The sequence below is a fragment of the Rhinopithecus bieti genome, unplaced genomic scaffold, assembly GCF_001698545.2.
Source record: "Rhinopithecus bieti isolate Rb0 unplaced genomic scaffold, ASM169854v2 scaffold_36008, whole genome shotgun sequence".
NCBI classification, from domain to species: Eukaryota; Metazoa; Chordata; class Mammalia; order Primates; family Cercopithecidae; genus Rhinopithecus; species Rhinopithecus bieti.
The window spans coordinates 1,135,301-1,152,661 of record NW_016816204.1 but is presented as its reverse complement, the minus strand read 5'-3'; the positions used below and the strand labels follow the sequence as shown (position 1 = coordinate 1,152,661).

General features: G+C 38.1%; 1 protein-coding gene across 1 annotated transcript in view; it reads right to left on the bottom strand.

Annotated features, from left to right (window-relative positions):
* Positions 1–17,361, bottom strand: part of CFAP70 (cilia and flagella associated protein 70) — a 118,489-nt gene that overhangs the window by 63,265 nt on the left and 37,863 nt on the right. The window contains exons 9-11 of the mRNA XM_017854515.1: positions 8,488–8,658; positions 7,848–7,928; positions 6,152–6,243 (exon numbers count right to left, since the gene is read on the bottom strand). Of these exons, the coding sequence (XP_017710004.1) occupies positions 6,152–6,243; positions 7,848–7,928; positions 8,488–8,658 (344 nt within the window). The remainder of the gene's footprint in view (positions 1–6,151; positions 6,244–7,847; positions 7,929–8,487; positions 8,659–17,361) is intronic.

The window sequence follows — 17,361 nt, the reverse complement described above, 5'->3', positions numbered from 1 at the left end:
GGTCTCGATCTCCTGACCTCGTGATCCGCCCGTCTCGGCCTCCCAAAGTGCTGGGATTACAGGCTTGAGCCACTGCGCCTGGCCATAAATGCAAAATTTTTAAAAACTCAAGAACTCTCAGGTATAAAAGATGAATGTTCCATTATAAGCAGGTAATTCTCAAAACAAACTTCCAAATTATTAATAATTATGTGTAAAAATGTTTCACTACACAATTACAATGTGGATTAAAATTAAAATGAGAAACTTTTCTCCCCATCAAAATAGCAAAAATAAAAAAGTATTGTGAATATGTGAAGAAACAGTAGTCTCATATATCACTTATAGAACTGTAAATTTTTTGGAAGGCAATTTGAGGATATTTATCTAAAGTCTTAAAAATACATGTAATAAATAGTCTCCAAGGTAGAAGCCGCTATTTCCTTGCATCTTTCTCTGAGTATAATGCTCCTCACATCAAGAGGTAAAGTCTAGATGTCAGCAAAATGACAGGGCAGGTAACTCTAAACTCCCACCCCTCCAGATAAACTTAATAAAAAAAAAAAACATGAGAAACTGAAACTGTCAGAACCAACTTGTTAGAATGTTGGAAAAAAAAGGTTTACAGTAACGAAGAGAATGCTGAATCCAGAAAAAGGCAATTCTAAATCAGCAGGAAAGCTTTGTGACATTTTTACTTGCTCTCACCCCACTGCACACTGCATCCCCAGCTCAGCAGCACTCTCAAAGGTGGCAGCCTGGATTTCTAGTGTGGCACACTGGTCCCTGATTCTGGAGGGAGCAGAGAAGACCTTATTCTCAAATTACTATGTTTGTTCTAACTTTTCTGGGACTGCCTGAGGGACTGGTGCAAGGCACTCATCTCTGTTTCTCCTAACTCAGTGTGGAAAAGTACTGAAACCTACACGGGGTAGAAAAGTATTGTTCAAAAACATTGTAAGGTTATCAAATCCCCACAGCTGTTTGGGGCAAAGCATTATGGTTGAGACATACAATAGACCACCTAAAGCCTGAGAAGAAAAGCTGGAGAGTTTCTTTGGAAATTAGAACATTCAAAAGTACTTGTGTGTACTGGGAAATTCAGAAAGCCACATGTATGCCCAGGATAGGATGCATGCTTAAAGCTGACCAGAGAAGACCCTATGCTTTCACCACTGATTGATCTACAGGTTCAGTATAAGCAGGAAGTAAAGGCTGAGGCAGAAATATAAATGGCCTGGTTAAGTGTTAAAAGAATGCCTCAGCACAGAGCCATCTGTAAAGATTGGCAGAAAAAATTTTTTGTTTTGTTTTTGTTTGTATTTAGATCCTGGCATTCAAGGAAATCTGTCAAAACACTGGCTAAACACAAGTTATACCTTAAACAGTAAAAAGCAGCCAAACCTAATGAAGGGAAAAGTTTGATTTCCAAAATTCCCATATGATAGCATCCACATGTCCAGTCTTCAACAATGATAAAATACAAATAGTACAAATAAATAAAAGTATGACTCTTTCCAAGAAAAAACTATAGTAATTCTCCCTAAAGAAGCCCAGCCATCAAACTTACTACACAAATACATTAAATCGACTTTCCTATACACACTCAAAAAGCTCAAGGAAGCCATGGAGAAAACAAAGAGAAAAAAGGAAAGCAATGTATGAACAAAATTAGAGTATCAGTAGAAATAGAAATTTTTTTTTAAAAACAAGAAGTCTAGAGCTGAAGAGTACAATATTTGGAATAAAAAATTCACTAAAGGGTTCAACAGCAGATTTGATCAGGCAGAAGAAAGAATCAGTAAACCTGAAGACAAAACAATTGAAATAATTCAGTCTGAGGAACAGAAAGAAAAAGAATGAAGAAAAGTGAACAAAATTTAAGACCTATAGGATGCCATCAAGCTGACCAGCATACACATTTTGGAAGTTCTGAAAGAAACTTCCCCCTTTCTAGAGAAGAAAGGGGGAAGAAATAATTTTGAAGAAATAATGGCCCAAAACTTCCCAAATGTGGTGAAAGACATGAATCAACACATCCAAGAAACTTAATAAACTCCAAGCATGAAAAATTCATATATCCACACTAAAACACACCATAGTCAAATTGTCGAAACACAAAGACAAAGAAAAAATATCAAAAACAGCAAGAGAAGTGTGACTTGTCACATACAAGTGATCCTCAATAAGATTAACAGCTGATTTCTTATCAAAATCATGGAGGCCAGAAGTCACTGAGATGACATATTTAAAGTCTGAAAGAAAAAAATAAACTAATAACTAAGAATTCTTTTTTTTTGAGACGGAGTCTCGCTCTGTCGCCCAGGCTGGAGTGCAGTGGCCGGATCTCAGCTCACTGCAAGCTCCGCCTCCTGGATTCATGCCATTCTCCTGCCTCAGCCTCCCGAGTAGCTGGGTCTACAGGCGCCCGCCACCTCGCCCGGCTAGGTTTTGTATTTTTTTAGTAGAGACGGGGTTTCACCGTTTTGGCCAGGATGGTCTCGATCTCCTGACCTCGTGATCCGCCCGTCTCGGCCTCCCAAAGTGCTGGGATTACAGGCTTGAGCCACCGCACCCGGCCTGATAACTAAGAATTCTAAATCCAAGTGTCTCATGCCTATAATCCCAGCACTTTGGGAGACTGAGAAGTAATGACCACTCGAGGCCAGGAGATTGAGACCAGCCTGGGAAACATAGTGAGACTATGTCTCTACAAAAATTACAGAAAAAAAGGTAAAAGAATTCTATATCCAGTAAATTATCCTTCAAAAGTGAAGAAGACATTAAGACAATCCCAGGTTAACAAAATTAAGACAATTGATAACAGGACCTTCCTCATAGGGAATGCTAAAGGGAGTCCTTCAGGCTGAAATGACAAGACACTAGTCACTAACCTGAAGCCAGATGAAGAAATAAAGAACACTAGTAAATGTAAATATGAAAGCCAGTATTAATGTACTTTCAACTTGTAACTCCTCTTTCTCTTCTTTTTTGATGACTAATGCATAAAATAATAATGGTAAGTCTATATTAAGAGGCACACAATAGATAAATATGTAATCTGTGACAGTAACAATGTAACAGGGGAGGGATAGGAGATGTATAGGAGCAGAGTGTACAGTACTGAAATTAAGTTTGTATTCAAACTAAGCTGTTACAGGTTTAAGATGCTAATTGTTGTCTCCAAGTTAACCACTAAGACGACAACTAAAAAATATATACAGAAAAGGAAAGAAGAGGGAAATCCAAATGGTATACTGCAAAAAATCAGCTAAATATAAAAAGGCAGCAATAAAGGCACTAAAGAACAACAACAACAAAAAAGACATGCAGACAACAAACAGATAAATGGCAAAAGTAAATCCTTTATCAGTAATCACATTAAATGTAAATGGATTAAACTTTCCTATTAAAAAGCAGACACTGGCAGATTAGATTAGAAAAACTCACACAGAATCCATCTATCTGCTGTCTACAAGATACTCCCTTTAGATATAAGGACAGAAGGAAGTCAAAGGAAGGATAAAATCAGATATTCCATACAAATAGTAAAAAAGAGCTGAGATAGCTATATTATTGTCAGACAAAATAAACCACAAATAAAAAGAAGGTACAAGAGACAAATAAGGACGTTAAATATTGACAAAATGTTCAATGTAACAATAAAATACAACATTTATAAATATATACAACAGAACCCCAAAATTTATAAAGCAAAAACTGACAGAATTGAAGGGAGAAACTGATAGTCCTACAATAATAGAGACTTCAACACTCTACTTTCAATAATGGATAAAACAACCAGACAGGAGATTAATAAAAAAAAAAATGATTTAAGCCGGGCATGATGATTCATGCTTGTAATCCTAGCACTTTGGGAGGCTGAGGCAGGCAGATTGCCTGAGCTAAGGGGTTCGAGACCAGCCTGGGCAACATAGTGAAACTCCATCTCTACTAAAATACAAAAAAAAAAAAAAAAAAAAAGCTGGGTACAGCAGTGTGCTCCTATAGTCCCAGCTGCTTGGGAGGCTGAGGCAGGAGAATTGCTTGAACCTGGGAGGCAGAGGTTGCAGTGAGCTGAGATCATGCCACTGCACTCCAGCCTGGGTGACAGAGTGAGACAAAAGAGAAGAGAAGAGAAGAGAAAAGACAGGAAGACAAAAAGACAGAAGGGATTTGAACAACCCTATAAACCAATTAGATCTAACAGACATATAGAGAACATTCCACTCAATAACAACAGATTACACATTCTTCTCAAGTGCACATAGAACATTCTGCAGGGTATACCATATGTCAGGCCACAAAACAAGTATCAATAAATTTTAAAAGATTGAAATCATGGCTGAGCATGATGGTTCATGCTTGTAATTCCAGCAATTTGGGAGGCCAAAGCGGGCAGATCACCTGAGGTCGGGAGTTTGAGACCAGCCTGACCAATATGGAGAAACCCCATCTCTATTAAAAATACAAAATCAGCCAGGTGTGATGGCACATGCCTGTAATCCTAGTTACTCAGGAGACTGAGGCAGGAGAATCACTTGAACCCAGGAGGCAGAGGTTGCCACGAGCTGAGATCACACCATTGCACTCCAGCCTGGGCAACAAGAGTGAAACTCTGTCTCAAAAAAAAAAAAAAGATTGAAATCATATGAAGCATATTTTCTGATCACAATGAAATAAAACTAAAATTGAGTAACAGAAGACTTAAAATTAAGAAAATAAGAATATTTAATAACTGAAATAAGAAAATTTAAGCAACACACTCAACCAATGGTTCAAAGAAGAAACCATGAGGGAAATTTAAAAAAAATAAAGTCCTTTAGACAAATGAAAACAAAAACCAAATAAAAAGTTATGAAATGCAGTGAAAGCAGTGCTCAGAGGGAAATATATAGTTCTCTACACATACACTAAAGAAGAAGAAAACTCAAAATCAATGACATAACTGTATACCTTAAGGAACTAGCAAAAGCGGGGCACACTATGCCCAAAGCTAGCAGAAGACATAATAAAAGAAAGAATGAATATTAGAGTAAAAACGAATTAGAGGATAGAAAAATAATGAAGAAAATCAATAAGCTTTAAAAGTTAGTTTTTCAGAAAGATCAACAAGATTGACAAACTTTCAGCAAGACTGACTAAGAGAGAAGACATGAAAGTGGAAACATTACTACCAATTTTAGAGGTATATAAAGGAGTATTAGAGAATACTATGAACAATTGTTCGCCAACAAGTTGAATAACCCAGATGAATGCACAGTTTCCTAGTAACACACAAGCAAAACACTATGCTACAATATAAACAGTTTTTTAAAATTACATATATGTATATGTAACATGCATGTGTGTGTTTATGTATGTGTAATAGAGGGGGCTTTAAAATAACTCCAGAAGGATAACACCAAGGTGTTCAAAGCAGTTATCACTAGGTGAGTAGAGATCTGGATGTTTTTATTTTTTAATTTTTTAAAATTTTAATTTAATTATTACAATTTTTTATAGAGTTGGGGTCTCACTATGTTGCCCAAGCTGGTCTCAAACCTCTGGGCTCAAGTGATCCTCTCGCCTTGGCCTTTCAGAGTGCTGGGATTACATGAATGAGCTACCACACCTGGCCTTGGGTATCTTTATATACTTTCTTGTTCATTCGTATTTCCTAGAAATTTTTTTTTTTTTTTTTTTTTTTGGAGACAGAGTCTTTCTCTGTCTCCCAGGTCGGAGTGCAGTGGCGCAATCTTGGCTCACTGCAAACTCCGCCCCCCAGGTTCAAACAATTCTCCTACCTCAGCCTCCCGAGTAGCTGGGATTACAGGTGCATGCTGCCATGCCCAGCTAATTTTTTGTATTTTAGTAGAGACGGGGTTTCACCGTGTTGCCCAGGCTGGTCTCAAACTCCTGAGCTCAGGCAATCTCCCCGCCTCGGCCTTCCAAAGAGCTAGGATTACAGGCATGAGCCACCGTACCCAGCTTCCTAAAAATTTTTATAATGAGTATGCAATGCTTTTGTGATAAGGTAACAACAATAACAACAACAACAAAAACTTCATCTAGAAAAAAACCAGATAACTCCTGCTTAGCCCAAGGGAAATTACAATCATGGGGACAATCTGACTTTCTCTTATTTACACCCAAATTGTACAAAACTAGTATAAGCACCATAGCTACAAACCTTCTGGCTAGCTCCTCTGGCATTCGCTTTGGAACCAAAGCTTTGTCCAGCTGAATTTCCAACACAATGTATGTCCTTGCTTCTACATATTGCTGTAAAGACATTGTTTTCTTATTTCCAGAAAAAAATATATTTATGAAAAATTTAGTAACATAAGATGATGCTCACAATATAATAAGTGAGAAAACTGCATATATAACTACATATACAGTGTGATCTCAACTGTTAAAATACTTTTCACATAGAAAAATAACTGGAAAGAAATAGAGCAACAGTGGTTATCTCTTAGAGGAAAGGATTTTCAATTTTATTCTTGGAAGCTTCTACAGCGTAACAGGGCTTCAGCCCTGTATAACTTGTTCTCAATACTTTCCCAGGAACTGTTTTAAGTGAATGCCATTCTTTCTTCCAGCGACCTTCTTTCAGGTGGGTCCTGAAGAAAAATTCTCTTCATAAACTTCTTACATTCCCACTCACAGTCTCATCACTACCATCTACCAACCCCAACTGCTGGACAGCTCTACCCAGATTTTTGCCAGCATCCTAAATACATGTCCAAAATTGAATTTATTATTTCCCCAATGTCAATCTCTCTTGATTTTTCTCTCAATGGTGTTGTCATCCTTCCAGAAAGTGAGGCTTGCAACCTGAGTTATCCTTAACTTTTCTCATCAATACCCCCAAAGCTTCCCAATTGCAATCTCCTTGCCTCTGCAGGTTTCTGAATTTCTTTACTGCAACCCCTGCCCTAAAAAAAACTGTCATCAACACTCATCTATACTACAAGAAAAGCCTGCAGCTCTACCCCACCTTCAATCTCTTTTTTTCATACCCTTGCAAGAATTCTGACCTGAAACACACATGAGGTCTTATTTCTATCTGACTTTAAAACCTTGGATGTGAATCTCCTAGAAGAGGTTCAATAATCTGTCATCAGCTATACAATAAAGTCCAAACTTTTAAATAAGCCTTTCAAGTCTTTCCATTACCTGATTCAGCCTCTTTCTTCTTTCCTAACTCTTTATAGAATCTTTCCTTTAATTTATCTATACACCATACACTGTAATTAACTGACACACCCTAAATTCTGCTCTCGCAAATTCTCCGTGTTGTTCTCTCTCAAGCTGTTCCCTGTCTCTGAAATGCCTCTCCCTCTATCTTCTTATAGCAAACAGGTCTCTTCATCTTTCACTACTCAGTATGGAACCTTCCCTTAGACTTAGTATGAAGCCTTCCCTTAGACTTCCCCATCCCAATATTTGCCTCCTCAGAGCCCACACAGAACTTTTATTTGTACCTCTATTACAGCACTTATCAAAATTATATACTATGGTTATCAAAATTATATACCATATACCAGTCTGTTTCTCCTACCAGATGCTGAGTTTCCTGAAGGCAGATGAATAAATGCTGCAGAAGATGCATCTCTGCATCCCTTATAATGTTTAACACAGTAGAATTAATAAAAGATATAATATTTTAATGCTGGAAAGGACCTTAAAATTAACCTGGCACCAGTTCATTTTACAGAGTGTCAACAAGACAAAGAAATTTGCCCATAGTCACAGACAACTAGTCATGGGCAAATATAGAATGATAACTAACATCCTGTCCGAGCATTTTCCACTGAAAATGCCTTGCTTAATAAAGGTCTGGTTAACTTAAACTTAATTTTCCAAACTTTATGCACAATTACCTGTCCTTCAGGATTGTGACTTAGAGGGGGTTCACCTTCCAAAGGAGTATCTGAGCTCTGAGATTTTATACTAGATGCCTGCTGAAAGAAAATGAACACACTTCAAAAATTGAATTCCTACATGGTCTTCATAGTGACAAGAACAATGATCTCTACATTGCATCAAAATGCAAACTAACTGCAACCATAAAAAAGAATGAGTTATTGTCCTTTGCAGGGATGGATGAAGCTGGAAACTATCATTCTCAGCAACTAACACAGGAACAGAAAACCAAACACTGCATGTTCTCACTTATAAGTGGGAGTTGAACCATGAAAACACATGGACACAGGGAGGGGAACATCACAAACCCGGGCCTGTCAGGAGTGAGCGCCAAGGGGAAGGGAGAGCATTAAGGACAAATACCTAATACATGCGGGGCTTAAAACCTAGATGGCGGATTGATGGGTGCAGCAAACCACCATGGTACATGTATACCTATGTAACAAACCTGCACATTCTGCACATGTATCCCAGAACTTAAAGTAAAATTAAAAAAAAAAAGCAAACTAATATTGATACAAGTCACCAAGTGAGTAATCAGTGAAGTCTCTGGAATGTAATCTAACAGGCAAAATCATCACCTTCTCAACAACCTACCACATCCCCAGGCCTAGGCCTTCCATCTATGTCCTTTTCTTTCACTGGTTTATCTTCTTTCAGATTCTTAGAAACAGCTTGCTTGGACAGCAGAGAATTAATTCCTCCTATTTTATTATTATGAATCAAGTGATGGCCAATATCCCGGAAAAAGCTCAGTAAACATTTGGTCTGAAAAACGAACAAAAAAAGCAATACATGAGACAAACTTGAAAGAAGTACACATTATTTTTCTACCATTTAGTTTTCCAAACAATTTCAACATTTAACATCAGAGAGAAAGAAGGGACTTGAAAGACTTCATTGTATTTCCCTCCTTCTAGAACAGGTAAAAACACCACAGAAAGTTAGTTGCCTACTCTAGCATTTAAAGGATTTAGAGGAGACCTTACGACCTGGCTTGATTCTGGCATCTCATAACTCTTGTAATCAGAATGCTTTTAATCTTTGACACAGAATTTCAAACTAGGATGGACATGGTGGCTCACACCTGTAATCCCAGCACTTTGGCAAGAGGATTGTGTGAGATAATGAGTTCAAGACCAGCCTGGGTAAAATAGACTTCATCTCTACTAAAAACAAAACAAAAAAATCAGCGAGGTGGGCCGGACATGGTGGCTCACGCCTATAATCTCAGCACTTTGGGAGGCCAAGGCAGGTGGATTATAAGGTCAGGAGATCGAGACTATCCTGGCTAACATGATGAAACCCCGTCTCTACTAAAAATACAAAACATTAGCCAGGCGTGGTGGTGGGTGCCTGTAGTGCCAGCTACTAGGGAGGCTGAGGCAGAAGAATGGTGTGAACAGAGCAAGACTCTCTCAAAAAAATAAAAATAAAAAATAAAAAATAAAAAAATCAGCGAGGTATGGTGGCACATGCCTGGTAGTCCTAGCTACTAGGGTGGCTGAGGTAGGAGAATCACTTGAACCCGAGCAGTCAAGGCTACAGTGAGCCATGACTGCACCACTGCATTCCAGCCCAGGCTACAGAGCAAGACTCTGTCTCAAAAAAAAAAAAAAAAAAAAAAAAAAAAAAAAAGGCCAGGTGCAGTGGCTCACACCTGTAATCCCAGCACTTTAGGAGGCCAAGGCAGGCGGATCATTTGAGACCAGAAGTTCAAGACCAGCCTACCCAACATGGTGAAACCCTGTCTCTACTAAAAATATAAAAATGAGCTGGGTGTGGTGGCATGCACCTGTAATCCCAGCTACTGGGAAGGCTGAGGCAGGAGAATCACTTGAACCCAGGAGGTGGAGGCTGCAGTGACCTGAGATGGTGCACTACACAGCAGCCTGGGCAATAGGGCGAGACTCTGTCTCAAAAAAAGAAAAAAAAATAAAATTAAATTAACATTAACAGGTTGAATTCACTTCTATACAAGAAATAGTATCTATTTAGTTACCGCTGCCCTATCAGTTATAATTGGAAGGATACGGCAAGTTTAAAGTTCAAAGCAAACTCTTTGCATGGAAAAATTCAAACTATAGACAAATCACCAGAAAAGGATTTTACAACAATTTTCCCTAAAATTCTTTTTTGAAATAAACAATTTTAAATTAAACAACATGGATGATTCTCAAAATAATTTATGTTGAACAAAAAGAACCAGACCGAAGGAGGCCAGGCGAGATGGGAGGGGTAGACAGAGGTGGGCAAAGGAATAATAGAAGACACAAAAAACTTTGGGGGGTAATGTGTGTATGTTCATTATCTTGATTGTTGTGATAGTTTCACAGATGTACAGATATGTCAAAACTTTAATATTGTACAATTTAAATATATGCAGTTCAATTATACCTCAATAAAGCTGTTTGAAAACAATCCAACAATATTAATTGTAAATACTAAAAATCACTCACAATCCTGACACCTCTGTGATAAATACTGTATTTCATAGATTCAAAGACATAAGCTTTCTCAAATTTTAACATCTCTGGGGTATGTTCTATAAAAAGAGTATTTCATATAAGTGGTATCATACAATACATAGTCTTTTGCATCTGCCTTCTTTTACTTAGCATGTTTTTGAGGTTCATCCATGCTATAGCAGGTGTCAGTTGCTTCATTATTTTTTTATTTTTTATTTTAGTTATTTATTTGAGATAGAGTCTCACTCTGTTACCTAGACTGGAGTGCAGTGGCACAATCACAGCTCACTGCAACCTCTGCCTTCTGGGCTCAAGCCATTAGCTCACCTCAGCCTCCTGAGTAGCTGGGACTACAGGCACATGCCACCACCCCAGCTAATTTTTGTATTTTTTGTAAAGATGGGGTCTCACCATGTTGCCCAGCTTGTCTCAAACTCCTGGCCTCAATGATCTGCCCACCTAGCCCTCCCAAAGTGCTGGGATTACAGGTGTGAGCCACCACACCTAGCCCAAGTTTACTACTTTTTTAAAAAAACAGGTCGGGCATGGTGGCTCACACCTGTAATCCCAGCAGTTTGGGAGGCCGAGGCAGGAGATTGCTTGAGCCCAGGAGTTTGATACCAGCCTAGGCAACACAATGAGACTCTGTCTCTACAAAAAAAAAAAAAAAATTTTGTTTTAATTAGCTGGATGTGGTGGCCTATGCCTGTAGTCCCAGTTACTCAGAAGCCTAAGGCAAAGGATCACTTGAACCCAGTAGTTCGAGGCTGCAGTGAGCTATGATGGTACCACTGCACTCTAGCCTGGGTGACAGAGTGAGACACCATCTCAAAAAAAAAAAAAAATACAGCTGTATTGAGACATTCACATATATACAACGTACCCACTTAAAGTGCATGATTCAGTGATTTGGGAATTTTACATCATTAGTAGTTCATTCCTTTTCACTGCAAAATAGTATTCCCTTGTATAGATACACCACATTTTGTTTATCTGTTCACTATCTGTGGACATTTGTATTATTGTAAGCTTTTAGCTATTATAAATAATGCTGCAATAAACATTCACATATATGTCTTCGTGTGAATACAGGTTTTCTTTTCTCTTAGAAATTCCTAGAAATGATTTGTTGGGTTCTATGGTAAGTTTGTACTTACCAAAGATATTCTTTTTTGTTGTTGTTGTTATAAGACAGGGTCTCACTCTTGTCACTCAATGTGGAGTGCAGTGGCATGATCACAGCTCACTGCAGCCTTGATTGTCTGCTGGACTCAAGTGATCCACCTACCTCAGCCTCTCAAGTAGTGGGACCACAGGCATGCACAAACAACACACCCAACCAATTTTTTTTATTTTTTGTAGAGATGAGGTTTTGCCATTTTGCCAGGCTGGTCTCCAACTTCTGAGCTCAAGCAATCCACCCATTTCAGCCTTTTAAAGTCCTGGGATTACAGGCTTGAACCACTGCACCTGGCCAGATTTTCTATACAGTTGTCTTTTCCAGTATTGAGAGCTGAATACTGAAATTTCTAAATACTATTGCCAAATTGCCTATTTCTCCTTTCAATTCTGTTGGGTTTTGCTTCAAGTATTATGAGATGATTGTGCTGTACTGCTAAGGGTGTATACACTTATAATTGTCCTATCTTCCCAATGAATTGATGCTTTAATCATTGTGACATCCATTCTGTCTTCAGTAATATGTATTTCTAGTCTTAAAACTATTTTGTCTGGTATTATTGTAGTTACTCAGCTATCACCCTTTCTGTTTCCATAGTATATCTTTTGTACCTTTTTACTTCAACCTTTTGTGTATTTGAACCTAAGGTGTGTCTACTTTAAACAGTACATAGTTGAATCTTGATTTTTTTGTAAATCCAATTCAATAATTTCTGTCCTTTTATTGGTGTGTTTAGACCACTTACATACAATAATATTGTTGAAATACTTAGATTTTTATTTTCCATGCTATTTGCTTTCTATATATCATCTGTTTTTTGTTGTTCTGTTCTTCCTTTAACTACCTTATGTTAAACAAATATTTGTGATATCCCACTTAATTCCTTTGTTGAGATATATGTATGATATACATATAAATATGTGTGTATATATAATATGTATGGACATACACACATATATATGTGCATATGCATATGTACACACACACAATTTTCTTAGTGGTTACTTACGGATTACAACATACATCCTAACTAATCACAATCTATTTCACATCAATACTATCTTTTTTTTTTTTTTTTTTTGAGACAGAGTCTCGCTCTGTCACCCATGCTGGAATGCTGTGGCCAGATCTCAGCTCACTTGCAAGCTCCGCCTCCCGGGTTCACGCCATTCTCCTGCCTCAGCTTCCCGGGTAGCTGGGACTACAGGCGCTGCCACCTCGCCCGGCTAGTTTTTTGTAGTTTTAGCAGAGACGGGGTTTTACCGTGTTAGCCAGGATGGTCTCGATCTCCTGACCTCGTGATCTGCCCGTCTCGGCCTCCCAAAGTGCTGGGATTACAGGCTTGAGCCACCACGCCCGGCCCAATACTATCTTAATTCTGGTAAAATACTGAAACTTTGCTCCACTATAGCTCCATTCTATCCTCCTTCCTTTATGCTATTATCATATAAATTAAATCTATATGTTAACCCAACAATATAACAAATACTTTATCCAATCATATCTTCTAAAGAAGTTAAGAGTAAAAATGAAAAAGCTCTATTTCTAAACTCCTTTATATTAACTTATATTTAACCATTTCAAGTATTCCTCATTTCTTCTTATGGATTCAAGTTAGCAACTGGTGTCATTTCCTTTCAAGCTGAAAGACTTCCTTTAGTATTTCTTGCAAGGCATGTTTCCTAGCAACAAATTCTTTCAGCATTTATCTGGGGATGTCTTTATTTTGCCTTTGTTGTTTTTGTTTCTTTTATTGAGACAGAGTCTCACTCTGTCATCTAGGCTGGAGTTGCAGTGGTGTGATCTTGGCTCACTATAACCTCCTGCCTCAGGAATGCTCCCGCCTCAGCATCTTGAGCAGCTGGGATTACAGGTGCACACCACCATGCCCAGGTAACTTTTGTATTTTTAGTAGATACAGGGTCTCATCATGTTGGCCAGGCTGGTCTCAAACACCTGACCTCAGGTGATCCACCCACCTCTACCTCCCAAAGTGCTGGGATTACAGGCATGAGCCACCGCACCCAGCCCTGCCTTTGTTTTCGGTTGGTAGTTTTTGTGTATGTGTGTTTTTCTTTCAGAATTTTGCATATGTTATTCCACTGCCTTCTGGTTTCCATTGTTTCAGATGAAAAAATCAGCAGTTAACCATATTGATTCTCCCCTGTAAGTGATGAATTGTTTTTCTCCTGTTGCATTCGTGATGTTCTCTTTGTCTCTCTCCCTCATTTGACTATATATAATGTGTATATTTTGGGCCTCTGTGTGCTGATCCTAACTGGGATTTTCTAAACTCCTTGGATCTGTAAATTAATGTTTTCATCAAATGTGGGATATTTTCAGACATTATGTCTTTATACTCTTCCCTGTTGGGACTCTTATTACATATTTGTTGGTTGCCTTCCATCAAGATTGCCATTTTGATGTAGTTTGGCTCTTTATCCTCTAGAAATCTCATGTTAAAATGTGATCCCCCTCCAGTGGGTGACAGCGTGAGAAGACCATGTCTCAAAAAAAAGGAAGAAAGAAAAAAGAAAAGAAATGTGATCCCCAGTGTTCTAGGTAGGGCCTGGTAGGAGGTGTTAGGGTTGTGGGGTAGAACCCTCATAAATGGCTTGGTGCTATCCTTGAAGTAATGAGTTCTCACTCTGTTAGTTACAAACAGATCTGCTTGTTAAAAAATAATCTGGCACCGCTCTCCTCTCTTTTATGCTATTTCTCTCACTATGTGACATGCCTGCTTCGCCTTTGCCTTCCATCATGATCATAATGAGACAGAGTAGGGATGGGGCTTGGCATTCAGCTCACCCCCACTGGATAATTCTTTCATGCATTCTTGAGCTAAAGGTAAGGGTGGGGAAGGCAAAGCAGCCCCAGACAAGAAGGTCTCAAACTCCTTAGCTTTTCATGCATTAGTACTTCTCAGCTTGTTAATGCTTTTGGTCAATTTCAAGGATGGTGAAATGGCTTTGTGTCCATTTGTCTAGCTTTATGGTTGCTTTTGTGGGGAGATGATTTGTCAACCTCCTCACTTGGCCATAGCCAGAGATATTTCCTTTCCAATGTTTTCTATATATTTTAAACATTATTGTAAAAAAATGTGATCATATTTATATTTTGACTTTCATTTAGCAGACTATCATTTACATTCTCTCATGTTTTAAAATGTTTCATGAGGATAATTTTTAATATATGCACAATATTCCCCTATCATATGTGTATAATAAAAGTGATAGCTAAAATTTTCTGTGTGCCAACTACATTCCTAGTGCTTTATATATTTCATCTCATTTAATAGGTAAAACAATTCTAGGAAACAAGTATTGCCTCCACTTTACTGATGAATACAGTAAATGTGAGACAAATTTAGTCACTTGCCTGAAGTCATCCAGCTAGTAAATGGCAGTTCCAGAATTCAAACTCTAGGGTGCCTGAGTGGGTTATCGAACCTCATAACTTTTCTATTATGATTCACTGTTTCCCTCAGATTCACCAAGAGTATCTTCATGTAGAAAGGTTTGGATACATTTCCAATTATTCCCTTGAAATAGTTTCCTAGAAGTAGAAGTCCTATTGGAAAGGATATAAGTATTTCAAGTTTTTGAATACACATGGACAATAAATTTTTTTGCAAAAGTTTTATCAATTTATGCTCCTACTAGCAGTGAATGAAAGTTGTTTTACTGAGATTGAGCAAGGATCCTCTTTTTAGAGGCCTGTGGTCCCAAGCATGGAAATAATGGAAAATTCTGAAGTTCCTTCAAGAGACATTCTAGGCACCCAGCTAGTCCCAGAAATAAATAAGCAACTTAAACAAGAAGGTAATAGTAGCCTAAAACAATAGCCAAGGAAGTTAAAGTTCAAGAGATGTTTGCTTTATAGAAGCTAAACATAACGTCTTAATATATGTCCCTGAGTTGTCTTTCTGAGCCTCAGAAAGAACCACTGAAGGAACCACTGAAAGGATCAGACGGCACTCAGATCAGCTAATGGATCAGCTCCCAGCTAAGAGGGAAGTGAAGACTGAACTATATGGTCCTTTGTTCTAAATTTCTTTCTGGGGAGCTTGGAGAAAGTCACTCCCCTAGCCAGTTAACATTTTCTACTGACCCCAAATTTTTAAACAAAGGCTCTCTTCCTTAACAATTGCAAATCAGAAAATCTTTGAATCTACCTACCACTTGCAAGCCTCCCTACCCCCGCCTCAACATATCCTGTCCTTTTAAGCTTAAACCAATGTGTAACTTGCATATATTGATTTAAGATTTTGCTTGTAGCTTCTGCTTTCCTGAAATTTACCTCTGCCTTTAAAAATCATTGCCCGCAAGCCATCAGGGAGCTCAGGATTTGATAATTTAGCTGCCTAGTCCTCCTTGCTTGACACCCTGCAATGAAAGCCTTTCTTTCTATCACTGCAAACCTTGGTGCATATATGTGGTTTTACTGTACCAGGTGAGCAAACATCAGTTTGGTTCTATAACATTATCATACCTTTGCCACCAATGGGCATTATCATATTTTAAAGAATTGTTGAACTTTTCAAGTAAAATGATAACTACTGTTATCTAAATTAATAATTCCTTGATTAATAAATAAGGCCAGATGTCTCTCCTTATATCTATTGGCCACTGACACTTCTTTTGTGAACTGCTATTTCATGTACCTTGCCCATTAAGAAAAAGTTTGTTATTCTTCTAGATTGAAAAAACTACTATATTTCAGGAATAGTAGCTATCTTTCAGGAAACTACTGTATTTCAGAAACAGTAGCTATCTTTCCGATGTGTATTCAAATATTTTCCCTAGTTCTTCAGTTACATTGTAATTTTGTTTATGAAGGTTTATTTTATATATAGAAACTTGACGTTTTTGGTAAACAAAATACTTTATTTCATACTTTTCACTGCTTTCAAGCCTAGGAAGTTTTCTCTTAATTCATATCTTTAATACTCATTTTTATAGTCTTCACATTTAACTTTATTTAATAAATTCATTTGAAATTTATTTTGATCTATGTTATATGTAACACTTGCATTCTTTTCTCCCATTTTTTTATTTTTAATTTTTTTTGAGACAAGGTCTCACTCTGTCACTCAGGCGGAGTACAGCAGCACGATCACAGCTCACTGCAGCCTTGACCTCCTCGGCTCAATCGATCCTCCTACCTCAGCCTCTGGAGTAGCTGGGACTACAGGAATGTGCCACCATGCTCTGCTAACTAAAAAACAATTTTTTTTTTGTAGAGATGGGGTATCGCTATTTTGTCCTGGCTAGTCTTGAACTCCTGGGTTGAAGTGATACTCCCACCTCAGCCTCCTGAAGTGCTGGGATTACAGGTGTGAGCTACCATGCCCAGCCTTCTTTCCCATTTATCTACAAAGCATTAATAATTATCCTTTTTTTTTCTTGAGATGGAGTCTCACTCTGTCTCCAGGCTGGAGTGCAGTGGCATAATCTTGGCTCACTGCAACCTCTGCTTCCCGGGTTCAAGTGATTCTCCTGCCTCAGTCTCCTGAGAAGCTGGGACTACAGGCGCACCACATCACGCCCAGCAAATTTTTGTATTTTTAGTAGAGACAGGGTTTCACTTTGTTGGCCAGAATCGTCTCAAGCTCTTGACCTCAGGTGATCCGTCCACCTCGGCCTCCCAAAGTGCTGGGATTATAGGTGTGGCCTATAAAGTATTAATATTTTTAATGGCTACATATTTCATCATTTTTATTTACTATGATTTACTAAACATTCCTCTATTAGTAAACATTTAACCTCATGTTTAGTTTTGCTATTATAGGTTTCAAAAGTTTTCATGAATATGAGATTTTGA